This window comes from Penicillium verrucosum, assembly GCF_028828655.1.
Source record: "Penicillium verrucosum strain IBT 35672 chromosome Unknown utg000002l_segment0_segment0, whole genome shotgun sequence".
NCBI classification, from domain to species: Eukaryota; Fungi; Ascomycota; class Eurotiomycetes; order Eurotiales; family Aspergillaceae; genus Penicillium; species Penicillium verrucosum.
Window position 1 is genome coordinate 2,254,495 of NW_026643211.1, and position 15,603 is coordinate 2,270,097.

The window sequence follows — 15,603 nt, forward strand, 5'->3', positions numbered from 1 at the left end:
CGAAGCATTCAAAGCAAGACTTACGCTGCTGCACTGATAGAGCAAGACTCACTCACGGTGGGATCATTTAACTAAATCAAATTAAATGAGTAGACACCTGATGCACAAGGGTTTGGAGCACACATGGATAGATGATGGGTTCCTTGCAGGGTGATCTCATTGGCGAATTGGACCTTCACTGGTCAGATGTCAGATGGGTCTTCGACCACGTGGGCTTCTATGTCAGCAAATGATAACTCCAGGACTAGCTAGGTAGGTAGCTTCATACATATACAAAATAGGAATATAAAACATGTAGCCACCCAAAATTGGAGGGGAGACACTTCCAAACTACTGCCGGATTCAGTCGCCTTTCTTCCCATCGCCATTTGTGCACTCATGCAAAAACAGAGACTATCCACAAGGGTGGATGTTATCTTTATTCATCGGAGTGTGGATCTACACTAACGTTCTACATTATATAACTACATATCATACTAATCAGGTATCCCGGCAAGTCTAGGCATATAAAGAAAATAGTATAAAAGCACAATAAGGGAGATTCATTGTAGTGAGAGAGCACCCGAATGGCAATGTAGTAAGCATACTTAAACACGGCGTCATGGAAGTATCATTTACATCTTCACCCGTCGACCGGGTCGCATGTAGCGACACAACCCAAAATCGGATGATCTCATATCGTTGCATGGAAAAGTCAAAGAGGATTTGGTCATTGAAAACACGCCCAGAAAAAAACAGCAGGAGGTATTAGCGGCTGCGAAGAAAACGGAAAAGGCCACACGGCCGCAACAATAGTAAGCCCAGTAAAATTCAAGATCCCATGTCCAAAGAGAAGTCGTAAGTTGCGCACAGTCGAGGTGCTTAGTGCTTGGTGGCAATTACTGTATATTATGTTAGAGGCGAGCTGAGAAGTAGGAGAATGCCAGAGAATGCTAGGAAATGCTTACCGGACGGCACAATAATGACAATGAGAAGAAGAATCACGCAGATGACCAGGCACACGCGCATCTTCATGTCCTTCCACCACATGTCTTTGCGCACGCGATTGGCGCCTCGGCGGAACCCCTGGGCCGAGACGGCAAGGTTGTCGGTCTTGTCCTGGAGAGAGTCCAAGTTCTCACCACGTTGGGAGACCTTGTTGATGTTTTCGCGCATCACACCAACGGTATCATCAATTTGCTATAGAAGATACCACGTCAGCCCCATTTCGAGAATCAAGCGCCCTAGCCTTCGCATTTGGATAAATCAAAAAGACAACAAGCATGTACCATCCACCAGATAACATTTGTGTGTTTTCTCAATGGCTGCGATCGCTAGGGGCGAAGATATCATCCAAGATTTGACTTACTGCTTGCAAAGCGGCGGTTCGCTGGTTGCCATTCTGACCGGTGGCAGCGGGGGCGCCAGCGGAGCCGGAGGGGATATAGGGGTCGTAGGGTTGTTCGGAGGCAGCCATTATAAAAGTCGTGAAAGAATTTGAGAGAACCTTGGATGTGGATTGGCCGGTTATTGGGAGTGTCTAGACGACTCGCGGGAGCACTAGGGGTTGCGTTGTTTTGATGGGGAAGCGCAGCAAAGGGGGCGTCTGGAGGACTAAAATCGACGCAGATGGCGGGTATGGAGAAATAGTTATCGTAGAATGATAAAGGTTGGGATGTAACGCAACGGCAAGTGACGGAGGAGGGAAAAGATTAACGTTGTTGTCTAAAATGAAGCTGACTAGGTGAGTTGCCGCTGAGGCGGCTTTGCCCAGAGTCACGTGGCGTGGCGTTCTCAGTACAAAGCAGGCTCCCGCTTTAGGTCTTGAATGTTAATTATTTTCATGTCTATGGCCATTGGCATTTATTGGTGACGATGGGCCATTTTCATCCTTGAAAATTCTGCTTATATAACTAGCATGTGGTGTTCTTCCAATCCAATTGAAAGTTATTTACCGCAAACAGGCACAATATGGGAGTTACACTATACAATAGTAGATAGTATTAGTTAGGTATTCTTTACTTCGCATAAGTACATCCATGGGTTTGTATAATTTTCTCCATGTATAAATAGTGTGTCCAAGGACATCGATTCTTATATGGCTGGTTATTGATATCCAGTGCCAATAGAAATGTGTTGCTTGAGGAACCGTGCTATTATTAGTAGCAACTCTACTTCCATTCCAAGGTTGACTTTGATGCCATTTCATATTAGGCGGCACGGTTATAACTCGACGATCACTCAGGTTGCGACAGACAGAAAAACAAATGCATTGGTCAGATCTGTGATATTGGAAAAATACGAATGATGGTAGGATGATCGGATATTTATTTCATCAAATCGCTAAAGCCCACAATGGGAGAACTCGGTCATCGTCATATCTAAGGGCTAGGGAGCCCTTATAAAATGCCGAGCAAGAACACTCACGATACACCTCATCACCTCTGAAGGCTATGAAATCGTTTGCCATGGGGATTTGATCGTTTCCTTCGCCCAAAACCTTAGGTTGGCTTTCCAATGTTTGTCGCTCTTTGCCTGTCACCACGTCCCAGGGCTTGATGTGAATTTTTCGTTAAGACCTTGTACTAGATATTTCTTAGAAGGCATTATTAGATATTCCACGCAGTTTGAAATAAATGCATATATTTGTTCCTAGTTATCGCAATTCGCCTGATTGATGCAAAGATATAATATTCCGATATAATGCACGTCGTTGGCCCAACTCCCATCCGGCAATAATGAATTAAGTCTTGCTGGAAAGAAAGAAAAAAATACTAATGTAAAGCAGCATATATCAAAACAAATAGCAAAACAAATAGCAAGACGTATTTGATGGTATGGTCAAACATGAGAGAGGTAAAAGCGGTATCAGAAACAGAAAAATTGACCTGTGAGCTGGCTAGACCAGCCTCATTGTCTCTGACATCAAGGTGACTGATGGTCTTCCACTCATCTTCGCCGACTGGTCCATTGATCTGCAGCGCTTGTAGTCGTGTCAAGTTACCAGTAATTATTCGAGTATTACCTCCATTGGGAACAGATACGCCAATCCGATTCAAATCATCTCGGTCTAGAATAACTGTTCCGTCTTCTATTTATAGTTAGTTCGAGTAGATATCCTTCAACATTGACATATTAGACGCTTACCATGCAGGGGCCGATCTTTTAATAGACTCGCAATCCTCAATCCCCGTCCATCACCAAGTAGCTCCCTGACGGTCCGATCAAGTTGTCTGATTTCGGCTGCGTTGACGACAAGATTGCTCTGAGAATCACGAGCAAGTCCAACACTAGCAACCTCAACATGCAAGATGATATTTGTCTTTGCAGCGTTCATCCTTTTCACAATGTTCTCGAAATGTCCCTCGTCTTTTGATCCGCCGATAAGTTGATAGGCGAGCTGGCGGGAAGTAGACTTCTTCCCTGAATCTAGTCGCTCAAGAAGCGTGAGGAGCTCCTGTGACAGACTTTTCATTTCTACCAAGTCGGATGTCACGGCCGCTGTCTCAAGGCATCGCTGGCTGTGGATAACCTTTATGACATTCTCGGTACCTTGTAAATCGGCAAGGCCCCGTGCTAGCAAGCTTGGTTGGGCCTGCTGGCGTGAGTAGGCAGCCCTGAGACGACTAGTCATATTGATTGATGTTTCCAGTAAGGCTAAGACGGTAGCGGTGATAGAGAGAGGGTCCTTACAGTTATTATCATTAGCAAAGACACGGGTTGAACACTTCGCTAACTGACCATAATACTTGTTGAAATACTGGTATCCCAAGTAGACAATGCTGATATATCTTCTAAAGAATGTCACTGCAGTTTGCAGTTACTTGTTGGACATTATATAGGATTGATAATTTAGCGCAACTGGAGAATTGGGGGTATTAAGTGTCGACCGGTTACGCTCAGCCAAGCAACTGATTCATTGCTCATACGCTAAAAATCACACCTATTTACATGATGTGCGCTATCATCCTACCGTTACGCGCTCATGCAATTTGCCTAACCATCTAAACTTAGAAATATGCATAAGGAAGCCTAGTTGTTTTACTAAACTGAAATGGGAGATGGAGAATGGGGGTTTCTTATTAGCCGCTGACTCCGCGGGTACATACATCACCTTAGTACCTTTATGCCTGGCTATGATCCAACAATCCCTACTTGAGCGACTATTCAGCCAACAATGGTCCACTGAAAGCCAACCAATCTCAGGGCCAGACTCTTAGCTCCAAGACACATGTAATTTCTATGTCTACAGACAAAATAATTTCCAACTTTGCTCCAGCTGGTTTTATTATATAATTGTTAAAGTGCGGAAGATATAAGTAGTAGATAGATATAGATTGACAATATAGACTTCTATGCCTCTCTAAATTCACTTGTTCTGTGCAGTACATCTAGGTTCTTTTATATACAAAGTTTGGTATGGAGCTGAATTGTGAGTGCTGAATCAACCTGTATGCCTTTCAGCATGCAGGGTTGAGCGTTCCCCTCTTTGATATATAAATAGACATTTAAAAAGACACCACGCGGCCTTACGAGCTACCAACTATCCTTAGATCTATGTATCATCACTTTTAGGGAGCTTTACTAGCTCTCTACTGCTAAGTAGAAAGATGAAGTGGCGGGCACTTGGCATAATTGGCTCTCGAACGTGGCAGTAAGAAAGATTGAAGGCGTGTAAATCTTGTAAAGTCTAGAGAAAGCGAGAAGGAACATTGTGTAATACCAACCTTTGGCCTATTTTAAGCCCCCCACGGCCTTAGAGGGTGGGAAAACACAGGTAGAGTTATAGAAGCGCATCACTTCGGTAACTGGGGGTGTAAGTGTAGAACCCTTGTATCCTCGAATTCCTACCATCTCAACACCGCACAAGAATTCCTAGCTAACACCTAATGGCCTTCGCAATAGTCTCCTTAATAACCCTAGTCATCTCCTCCGTATTCTTCGCATCAAACGGAACCATATGCTTAGAACCATGATCATAGAAAGTCGCCTTAGCGGGTTCACAAAGCTTAAATAACTTCACACTCTCAGGGAACAGGGTGTCCGCCTTGCCAACAATATTCGCCGTCGGAATGGTAATTGGGTATATATCCGGCTGTGGCGCGATATGTTCCAGTCCGGAACTCTCCCACGGCGCTGCACCACAGATAAACACCGCTGCGCGGAATAGCGACGGTTCAGCTGGGTATGTCTTGCTTTGGTGGATTAGAAGCGAGGCTGCTAGTGCCGCCCCCTGTGAGAAGCCCATCACCACGTCGAATGGGCCTTCTTCTGCGATGAAGAGCTTGGTATGTTCGAAGGCTTCGAGGATGCTGGAGCCGGGTGAGGAACCTCGTGTGTAGTGGTTATAGAAGGGGCCGTCCACTATGCCTTCGAGTTCTACATTGGAGTTGGGTTAGTAGATGGTTCATGCAGTCGATAGCTGTGTGTAGGGAGTAGAGCTTACCCTCTTCGACCTTGGCGCTTATCTTTCCGTTCATGAATGTGAATTGGTGACCGCTTTTTTCTAGTATTTGGCGGATGCCTCCAATTTGAATTTCGAAGATCTGTAGCTGGTTAGTATTGTCTATGTACGTTTGAATTGAGCACATACTTCGCCATTTGTGCCACCGCCGTGCAAGCAAAGAAATCGCATTTTGGTGCTTTTGGATATCGTTTCTTAATGCTTGTAGTGTAGATTGTTTGGCAAAGAAGAGATTGTAGTGAAACGGTTCAGAATTTCGTCTTCCAACCGGATCACTTTCGAGGAAAAGGAAGAAGAAGAAAGTCTACAGGACAGGTGGCCAGGAGAAGAGAATCACGAGAGGTACGAGGGGAAGCAACCTGCGGGGGACTTGCAGGTGCAGGGCTGGACTAGCTTAGCGATGAATTCGGTGAAATATACCAAGATCGACAGACATATATATATAAAGGTCTATTTAATGGTATTTCTCTTTTACTTATGGATTTATTAAGTTCAACATTCTTTAGATTATATATGTCGTAACTAGTTAACTAGTTAGTTAACTATCCTCCAGTTACCTTTACCACTTGGGCAATGCAGAGATGAAATCCCTGTCATGTGGACCAATAAGAAATAGGAAATCTTGATAAGATCATCTTGAAAAAGCCTCGGAAGCCTTCTACCTTCACATCTCTCATTCCAACATATATACATGTGAAAAGATGGTGTTCCTTGTTTCCCAGCTGACCTTTGGCTCTGGCTACTTAATTCCCGCCCCTGAGCTAACCTGATTTCAACTTCCACAACCTCTCATATTCTTCAATCTGAGATGGATCTCCGTGATATTGTAGCCACTCGTGGCTTCGCGACCTATAGCTTGCGTCATCCTCGGGAGGCATTGTCGAGCTTTGGCCCGACTCTGAATGAGGCCACCTTCGGCTATTTAGGGGCATCGTTCCAGCCAGAGCGCGACATTCGCAACCTGGACGACAAGGTCGTCCTTGTGACGGGAGGTACATATCTTCTTTATATCCATCTCCAACTTCCAGAACGCTGACACTGCGATTGATCCAGGCAATGCCGGACTAGGCAAAGAGACTATCCTCCAACTCGCCAAACATCGCCCGTCGCGCATCTACATGGCCGCCCGTACCGAGAGCAAAGCACGCGAAGCAATCGAGTCGCTACAAAGCGAGCTATCCTCCCCCGCCGATATCCGCTTCCTCGCCCTCGATTTATCTTCCTTTAAATCCATCCGCGCCGCCGCAGACAAGTTCCAGTCCGATAGCGACCGCCTAGATATCTTGATCCTAAATGCGGGCACGATGGGCAACCCGCCCACCACGACGGAGGAGGGCTTCGAGATCCAGCTTGGCACAAACCATATCGGGCACTTTCTGTTAACAAAGCTACTTCTCCCTACCCTACAAAAGACCGTTGATCTTCAGCGCGCCAAGGAGGAGGTGCCCGATGTCCGGGTCGTGACTGTCGGTTCGGCGGCTCACGCCGTTGGTCCCTCGACCTTTGAAGAAATTACATCTACCCCTGGCTTATTAGCTTCTAGTACCTGGACGCGATACGGCGCTTCCAAGTTGGCTAATATCCTATTTGCATCCGAGCTGGCCCGCCGGCACCCTGATATCTTGTCTATTGCTGTTCACCCCGGTGCGGTTGACAGCGGGCTCTATGGACATACAAAGACCCTCAACTGGGTGATGAATCACGGTATCTCTGCTGCTGGCTCCATGTTCTTCCGAAGTGTCACTAGTGGAGCCCTGAATTCTCTTTGGGCGGCTGGCACGCAAAGGGAAAATCTTATCAATGGAGCTTACTATACTCCCGTTGGGTACCGCAGTGGTGGCACTGCGCCTGTGCAGAACGCGCAATTGGCTCATAAGCTCTGGGATTGGACCGAGACCCAGGTTTCGAAGGGAAAATGAATGGAGACCATCAAGGCATGTATAAATGTATGAAATGACTGGAATTTTACTAGCGATTTAGCTTGCTTCTACTTTTGAGAATTCACATTGCAATGCGCGTTGCCATTCTCCCGCCTATAAGAAGCCGAGAGCCTGGAGGCAAATGGCATCATGATGATTTCGATGCCGGTCATAGCCTCTGGATAAGCGCCCGCGTAGCTTGTTCGTCCCAATTATCCCAGGATCAAACAATATACCCCCTGGGCAGAGATCCGACACCCCAACCCCGTGTGTCTCACCAAACACTATCACCACCATGGGCCACATCGTCGTGACTGGCGGCTCCGGCAAAGCAGGCCAATTCGTCATCAAAGAGCTCCTCAGCGCCGGACACACAATCCTGAACCTGGACCTAATGGCATTGGAACACCCAGACGTGCATACCCTGAAAACCGACCTCGTCGACAGCGGCCAAGTCTTCAACGCCCTATCCGGTCAATGGGCACTCCGCGAGCCCTTCCCGGAAGGTCTCCCGCCGCGCCCGGACGCCGTAATCCACCTCGCCGGCTACGCACGCAACATGCTCGTACCAGACAACGAGACCTTCCGCTCGAACACACAGGGCACATACAACATCATCGAGGCGGGATGCAAGCTAGGGATCCGCAAGATCATCATCGCTAGCAGCGTAACCGTGTATGGGGTAGCTTTCGCGCAGGGTGATACCAACTTCCCCTCATTCCCGATCCACGAAGACCTAGATATCAACCCGACGGATACGTACGCGATCGCCAAGCTGTGCGGTGAGCGCGTCGCACGGGGTTTTGCGGCGCGCTTCGGAGTGGATATCTACATCCTGCGTATTGGGCGTGTTATCGAGCCTGAGGAATACAATCAAGATATCTTTTACAGCTATGTGCATGAGCCGACTATGTGGAAGGTACATGGATGGTCGTATATTGATGCGCGGGATCTGGGTGGGATGTGTGAGGCGGCGTTGCAGACGGATGGACTTGGGTTTCAGGTCTTCAATGCTACTAATGATCACATTACCAATCTTAGTCCGACCAAGGACTTTCTGAAGTCGCAGTTCCCGGATATACCTATCACTCGTGAGATGGAGGAGTTTGAGGCACCCTTTTCGAATGCGAAGATAAAGAAGCTTCTTGGATTTCAGGAGAAGCATCCTTGGCATAAGTATTTTAATAATTGGGAGAAGAAGCAGATTGAGATGGAGGAGAAGAGGGTTAGTGGTTAGGGAGAATAGAACTATTATGTTAAGTATGTTAAGTATACATATCTCGATCTCCCCGATTAGGGTTTAGCCGAGTATCTCAATATCCCACAATCCAACCACTGGGCAACTGGACGAATAACCAAAATCAACAAGAAGAAACAGATATAGATAAATATTCATAGAATCAATTTATAAAACAGATCAAAGTGTAGACATTAAACAAAATAACAGCCCGTTAACCCCAAATCGGCGCATTAGCGAATATTCTCAAACTCCCCACACAAAACTCTTGGGGATGCATCATCATTCCACCCACTTCCACTTCACGTTCCCTCTTACCATCTCCCCCTCAACCCTTTTTTAACGGTACGCTCAAAATTTACATCGAATTGTTGAAAGACTTGCAATTCTACATTTCTTCTTTTCAAATCCTTTACACCGAATTTCCAGCTAATCCCGCACCAGGCGATCACTCCTCCAGACTTCATCATGGATCAGGCAAAGTTGGCTAGAATGCAGGCGAGCGTTCGCATCGGTACGTTTCTACCTCTTTTCAAGCATTTTTGAGCTTGAGATATGATCGGGGTCATGACGTGGAGCTGCGATTCTGTGGAATTGGTAGCCCTGGAGCTTGGTCATATCTCAAGGATTCTACCTTCTGCCCAGGTGCAATTTACTTGCATTGTCTTGGGTGGACTTTTATACTCAAATTTGATAGCTAACATCATTCTTCTTAATAGGGTATGTATCCTCTGTCCAGAACTGTTTTCATCCCGACCTCTCGATTCCCTCTATGGAGGAAAACGAAATTTCGAACTGCATTACCCGGATTCGACACAGCCCGATAGTCAGACTACAGATTTCCCATTCTCGAATCCATGCGACGGCCGCTATATCCCAAATATCGAACCCGAACATGAATATCGTATAGATCGGAGAATCCAGTCTGACTCTCGGCCTTGTGAATTCTCGCATTCCTTCGAGCTTTTCGGGTTCCCCCCATTTCATCCACCCCCACCACCACCCGTATTCACCCACCCATCCACACCGAGCCAACCACATTTTTCCAACCGTCCAATGTCCAACAAACTAACAAATTTTACAGTGGCAAGGGTACCCCCCGCCGCAAGGTCAAGAAGGTCGTCCGCAACTCCGGCGCCGATGACAAGAAGCTCCAGGCCGCTCTCAAGAAGCTGAACGTCCAGCCCATCCAGGGTATCGAGGAGGTCAACATGTTCAAGGAGGATGGCAACGTCATTCACTTCGCCAACCCCCGTGGTGAGTAGAAAAAAACCACCCCCGAAACCAACCTTGGCCTTTGCAACACACAAAGAGAAGAACAAGAAGAAGAAGGAACGAAAAGAGAAAATAATTGTCTAATCATCTCATCGCATTAGTCCACGGTGCTGTCCCCTCCAACACCTTTGCCCTGTACGGTAACGGTGAGGAGAAGGAGCTCACCGAGCTCGTCCCCAACATCCTCAACCAGCTCGGCCCCGACTCCCTCGCTTCCCTGCGTAAGCTCGCCGAGAGCTACCAGAACATGCAGAAGCAGCAGGGTGATAAGAAGGAGGACGACGAGGAGGATGATATCCCCGACCTCGTCGAGGGCGAGAACTTCGAGACTAAGGAATAAATACGCCTAGATGCGAACTAAATCGAGTCTTTAAAATACTTTTGTCTTATGATCAATGAAATTTAAGCTCCGGTTCGAGAGTTATTTTTTGTTGACTCGTTTTTTTTTTTTCTCTTTTTCTGATTGCCGTTTCGTCTCTTCCTTGCGGGCAGGCTTGATGCATGAGTTTATAACGGGAGTTATTGATGCACCTGGGGATGGAAAGGAGTCTTCTGACAGTTCAAAGGTTTTATCCGAGTCATTGAAGCAGAAGTATGAGGAATCGTACTTGTTACTGTTCTACGGTATAGGGATTTTGCGTGCAGTCCCTCAAAAGGACAATTCATTATGTCTGCATCAGATGCAGCTATCGTACACATTATCCATTGATCAAAGGCCGAGCTATTTTACCACAAAGCCATTGACCCCCGTGCCTTGCGCGACATGCGCAGTACTGTTCAGGACTGACCCCTCGAGCTTCGTAGCGATTCGGATTCTATGTTGATCGCGCGCAAAACTTTGCAATTGTGGCGAAAGATCCGTGATGTAGTGAATAGTGAATGATAAAAGACGAAAAGGTATTCCATTTCCATAGTGCTCGATGGTCTTCATGTCGCCTCAACTATCCTCCTTCAGCCCGCACATATCCGTTCTCAGGAAATAATCGAACGTATGCCAGAACCTCCAGTAAAGGCCGGATCTTTCCGAATCAAATGTGCCGTCCTCGCGGAGCAGCGGGCCCTCGCCCACAATGTCACCTGTAAACCAGCTCAGGATGGGAATTGAGCGGAGAACGCGCTCAGTCATGGTTGGCTGTGGGGGGAGAGCCTCGAGCATGGGGCGGAGCTTGGTACGACGGACGGACGGAATATGCGTCATGAATTCGTGGTCGTGGGTGGGTTCGCCTTGAGTGGGAGCTCGGCGTTGGTGGGCTGAGGTGCGATCGTTACCGGACGAAGCTCCTGTCGTCCAGGTGGATGTTGAAGTTGTTGTATTGAAACTACCTTGCTGGAACGAGGGTGTGGCAGTGGCAGTTGCAGAGGTTGCAGTGGATGTAATTGTATCGTCGGAGGTACCGGCGATCGTCGAGGAGTCGACCGAATGCCGTCCGTCCTCTGGCATATCAGGTACACTGGAAAGGTTGTTCATGGCAAAGGAACGAGGCAGTGTCATGCGGTCCTGGTCTCTGCTGGAGTTGGAGAGGAAGGCGGTCGAGTGCGAGGTGGTCAAGGTGCGCGGTGCTGTATTGCGAACCCGACTGCTCGCGGCAGAGTCTGCCGGGATTGGGGCGTCTTCGGCTGGGCCCTGGCCACTGTACAGCTCGCAGAAAACTAGGTGTCCATCGATTTTCTGTGGCGAATAGAAGCACGCCCGGTCTGCGGACTGAGTCGAGTCGTAGGTGACCTTGATCCAGTGGTAGCCACCGGCGTAGCGCTTCGACTTGCGATTCGCATCGGCTGACAGGTTTCGGATGACGACGTCGCCTCCGCTCAATAGCTGGGTGTAGTGGCTCGCTGAAGTCGGGTCGTTGCGAGGGTAATCTTCGCAGATCATGCCCTGAGAGATGCGCTCGTATTTGTCGATCACCTTCCACTCGTTGTCCTTGTTTTTGTATCCGTAGAGTATGCATTCGGTAGCGACCTTCTCTGTTTGCTTCCGTTGGTTGTCAAGACTGGATGACGATGATGACTTGGGCAAGCCGTGTGTTTTCTCCTCATCCTGCTGTTGCTGTGAGAATAGCCGACCGAACTCGGCGACATTGGGGTTCTCGCGCTTTGCTGGTGTCCCAGTCCGTGTTCGTGAGCGGGCATTATCGTATCGAGCATTTCTTCTCTTGCCAAAGGGTCCTGATTCTTCGGGTGGTCGTCGAGGGTTGCGCGATTCACTTGAAAATATTGGTTAGCTTTGATAGGAGAGAAGTTGTAAATCTTATCGAACATACTCTTTGTAAACATAACCCCAAGGGAGGAGGTTGCCATCCTCGTCTCTAGCGCGTTCCTCCGGTGGGACGGAGTGATACTCCATGACGGTAGATGGGATGCGGTCAAGGGATTGGGTGAATGTGGAGAGTCAAGGGATGTGAAGAAGTGAGAGCTCAAGAAAGGGAGGTTCTGCGAGATGAATGCACAAAAGGGTAAATTTGTCCGTCGGGCATCGAGGGATCCAAAACTTTTGGTAAACACTGGTTCGCCGGGATACGGTCACGTGGGTCCATATCTACTGGAAAAATCCAACCACTATTCTTCTTTTCTTCTAGATCTATTGTTTACTTTATATCTGATGATTGATTTATGAGAGATGGCCTTATATCGAATAAATGAATCAGGCTTATTGCAATGCAATTTTAATCTCAACCTTAGCATCTCCATCTAATATGGGAACTGTACAGACTATGCTGGGTCAATCTTGATGCAAGAATGATATATGTCCAGCATCACCTGCCAATCCACACCGTTCTGCAAAATCTCCTACTTCTTGCCTTCGTTTGCGAACATATTCCACAAACTTATTGAGAGGACATGACTCCCCAGGACCTGACTTGCAGAAAGGCAATGGTGTGATCCGATCATTGGTATTGATTCGGACGTACGGATCCTCATGGTTTGGTGAGCAAGATAGCCGCTCAAGTGTGACCCTTGCGCCCATGGGAAGAATGGGAGAAATCCGCCATTCACGATTTGCGGCGATATGGGTCGTGGGAAGAAGTTCCTTGTCGCCAGTGAATATCCCCAGTGCTGTGAGGAATGGGGCTATATCGCCATCGTGTACACTGGGTATCAAATTAGCAACAGTGCTCTTCATATCAAACAAACGATGAGCTAGACTTACAAACTGAAGAACATGCTTCCAGCCATCGGACCCTCGTGAAGCAGTCCAGTCGTTGCATTCAACCAAAGCCATCCCATCGCACCAGTGTATGGGTTGCCTGGCCCTGCACGATAATAAAGTAGCAGATCGCGAGCGTACTCGAAGTTATACCAATCCTGCTTGGTAAACATTTCACACCATGGACTTGTTCCTCGCACCATAAGCTCGAACCCACACATCTCCTGCATACTATAGACCTCTTCATTGGAAAGGTTGTTTAGACCGATGTTGTTCTCGTAGATCAGGCGGTTTGCAATTGCAGGAATGTAGGTTTCCTGAAACTGCGCAAGCATCTCCAAACCATGGTCATGGCCAAGAATCGGATCTTCGAGATACATGAGGCATGTATCACCTGGGGTCAAAGTGTCTGCGCCCCTTTCAATAGTTTCAGGAATAACCTGCAGCTGTGCTTTTCCAGAGCTCTCCCAGTCTAGGCCAAAGAACCCAGAGGCGAAATGACGTGCTGTATCAATCACGCGGCCCGAGTCACTTGCCCATAGACGCGTGCGGGTGTCTCTCGGGATCAGATTTTCGTATCGTGTCCTAAATTTGACACCAGTCGTGAATGCACCCAGCGTTCCAGCGTAAGCGCCTGTGCTGGTTAACTCCCCAAAGTCTCTTTCGGGACTTCTCGAGAAATAGGTCCAGTCATTCAAGAATTCAAGTGATCCATTGAGCGGTAGGCCAGTCTCTTCCACTCGCTTCAGAAACTGGAGATGTCCTGTCATTGGGAAACATTAAAACATGTTTATACTCAACGGATGGGCTGACCTACTACTCCCAGCAGAATGTGTTGGATATCGTTCTCCATGGCGAGATAACTAGATTTCATTAACGAAAGCGTAGTAAGAAATTGTTAGGGAACATACTAGGTGCACCTGGTCCACTGAGCATCCTTCTGGGGGTCCTAGATTTGAATCTGCACCTTCACCGGTGTTCTCAAACCAGGGGCCATTTCCTCCCAGATGGTGGATAACATTCCACCCCTTTCCTGGAGACTGCTTTGAGCCTGGCACTTTAGACTGAGATGAAGAAAACCATGTTTTCGACCTCCAGAAATAGGGAGATTCAGATTGCCCTTCGAAGAGGAACGAAGACAGAGACCCTTGGTAGATGACGAGACCTAGGGAAACAGTGAAGATGATTATTGGGATCTTCAATAAAGATCGAGTGAAAGGCATGATTTGCCACAAACCATACCAAATCCAGGGAGATTAAGGTGTCGATGAATGAGTTGGTCCACGTTTTGATGTTTGTGGAGGTGCTTATGTCAATCGCTTGGTGCGGGCTGGGCATTCTGCAAGGGATTGAGGTCGAGGGAGTATAGTATAGTATAGTATAGATATTTATATATTCATAAATTTATAGTATTAGGAATTCTAAATAAAAAAATTAATAAGAGTAATAAGAGTACCTACTTACATGATTCCTCATCTATATCCATTTCTCTCACATTGCGGCCTCAGCAACGACATTGAATGCACACTTCCTCGTGGCTGGAAAGCCGATGAGTTCTGATGACTCTTGCTCTCACTCGCTGCTAGTTCATCGTCGGATGCGTTAGCCCAGGCACCACTTCCAGGTCTAAAAAGGAAAACAATAGTTTGAGTTTTGTCAATGATCATAGCAGGACCCTCAAGGGCATACCCTGTTTGCATGTTATCCAGGAAGAATACAGGCGTAGTGACTTCAACGACACCGGAAAAGTACATAGAGGATGAATAATCCTGCTTCTCTGAGCCCATGGGCTGTTTGGACTGAGTTGAGTTCTTGTATTTGGATCGATATTTTCTGTAGGTATCTTTTGCTGAAGGCTAAGGTTCATCTTGAGTTGGTGAACATCTTTACGGTTGACTTTTTGCAATCCTCAAAAGCCCACGCAAGTTCTGCGACTTGATCGATCATAAGAGAGCAGGGCTCAATCCCATGTACGGATCAATCGTGTCTGATTTTTTCCAGTATACCGTCCGGCAGAAGAGGCGATATATGACATGAGGGAGGGATGACCCGAAACGCAGTGCGGGCTAGAACTAAGTGGAAGGCGAAATAACAATTGAAGAAACTTGCCAGATCTTGATTCTGACATGAGCGACCGGGCGTTCCTTTCGTGTCCGAATTAGATTTTGGAACCCGTTGAGATGGGTGACCCATGAAGGGCGGCTGCTATTTGAGATCTGCAGGGGAATTAGAAGATTCTCATCGTCAAGGAAGTAAGGAGGATCCTCCGTCAAACCAGCATAACATCAAGACCAGACCGAGCATCTCATCCAACTCATTTTGCGCCCAGTTGGCTTTATTCAAGAGACCGCGCAGGTGATTCAATGCCCGATGATGATGCTCCAATGCTGGAAGCCGGTGATCTGACAGCTTGAGGGTATTAGCTATGACGGCTAGGGCGGCATGATATAGCCCCTTTGACTTTAGGGCCATGGGTAGGATGAGATATCGATATGGATTGTAATGTGCATTATCGACGAGAGTTGAGCTGCTGCAGATGATGTGTTCGAAATAAGACATGAGCAGGAGATATGGTATTCAGCCA

At 47.4% G+C, this 15,603-nt stretch overlaps 7 protein-coding genes across 7 annotated transcripts; 1 reads left to right on the forward strand and 6 right to left on the reverse strand.

Moving 5' to 3' along the window:
* Positions 1-861: 861 nt before the first annotated feature.
* Positions 862-1,456, reverse strand: N7516_006501 (SNAP receptor SNC2; the record flags this gene model as incomplete). The annotated part of the gene is made up of 3 exons (XM_057219221.1): positions 862-881; positions 948-1,179; positions 1,349-1,456. 3 exons carry the CDS (start codon positions 1,454-1,456, stop codon positions 862-864), a joined length of 360 nt encoding a protein of 119 aa, XP_057073312.1.
* A 1,297-nt stretch (positions 1,457-2,753) lies between these two features.
* Positions 2,754-3,723, reverse strand: N7516_006502 (uncharacterized protein; the record flags this gene model as incomplete). The annotated part of the gene is made up of 3 exons (XM_057219222.1): positions 2,754-3,070; positions 3,127-3,667; positions 3,721-3,723. The coding sequence occupies 3 exons, from the start codon at positions 3,721-3,723 to the stop codon at positions 2,754-2,756; spliced, it is 861 nt and encodes a 286-aa protein (XP_057073313.1).
* A 1,135-nt stretch (positions 3,724-4,858) lies between these two features.
* On the reverse strand, positions 4,859-5,614 carry N7516_006503 (uncharacterized protein; the record flags this gene model as incomplete). The annotated part of the gene is made up of 3 exons (XM_057219223.1): positions 4,859-5,358; positions 5,426-5,525; positions 5,573-5,614. 3 exons carry the CDS (start codon positions 5,612-5,614, stop codon positions 4,859-4,861), a joined length of 642 nt encoding a protein of 213 aa, XP_057073314.1.
* A 637-nt stretch (positions 5,615-6,251) lies between these two features.
* On the forward strand, positions 6,252-10,269 carry N7516_006504 (Nascent polypeptide-associated complex subunit beta; the record flags this gene model as incomplete). The annotated part of the gene is made up of 8 exons (XM_057219224.1): positions 6,252-6,435; positions 6,497-7,344; positions 7,610-8,587; positions 9,044-9,113; positions 9,137-9,244; positions 9,510-9,522; positions 9,684-9,856; positions 9,976-10,269. The coding sequence occupies 8 exons, from the start codon at positions 6,252-6,254 to the stop codon at positions 10,212-10,214; spliced, it is 2,613 nt and encodes an 870-aa protein (XP_057073315.1). The 3' UTR covers positions 10,215-10,269.
* A 542-nt stretch (positions 10,270-10,811) lies between these two features.
* N7516_006505 (uncharacterized protein) lies at positions 10,812-12,218 on the reverse strand (the record flags this gene model as incomplete). The annotated part of the gene is made up of 2 exons (XM_057219225.1): positions 10,812-12,078; positions 12,136-12,218. 2 exons carry the CDS (start codon positions 12,216-12,218, stop codon positions 10,812-10,814), a joined length of 1,350 nt encoding a protein of 449 aa, XP_057073316.1.
* Positions 12,219-12,699: 481 nt separating this feature from the next.
* Positions 12,700-13,872, reverse strand: N7516_006506 (uncharacterized protein; the record flags this gene model as incomplete). Its single annotated transcript, XM_057219226.1, has 4 exons — positions 12,700-12,727; positions 12,784-12,963; positions 13,023-13,782; positions 13,833-13,872. The coding sequence occupies 4 exons, from the start codon at positions 13,870-13,872 to the stop codon at positions 12,700-12,702; spliced, it is 1,008 nt and encodes a 335-aa protein (XP_057073317.1).
* A 1,391-nt stretch (positions 13,873-15,263) lies between these two features.
* Positions 15,264-15,491, reverse strand: N7516_006507 (uncharacterized protein; the record flags this gene model as incomplete). Its single annotated transcript, XM_057219227.1, has 1 exon — positions 15,264-15,491. One exon carries the CDS (start codon positions 15,489-15,491, stop codon positions 15,264-15,266), a length of 228 nt encoding a protein of 75 aa, XP_057073318.1.
* Between the last annotated feature and the right edge of the window lie 112 nt (positions 15,492-15,603).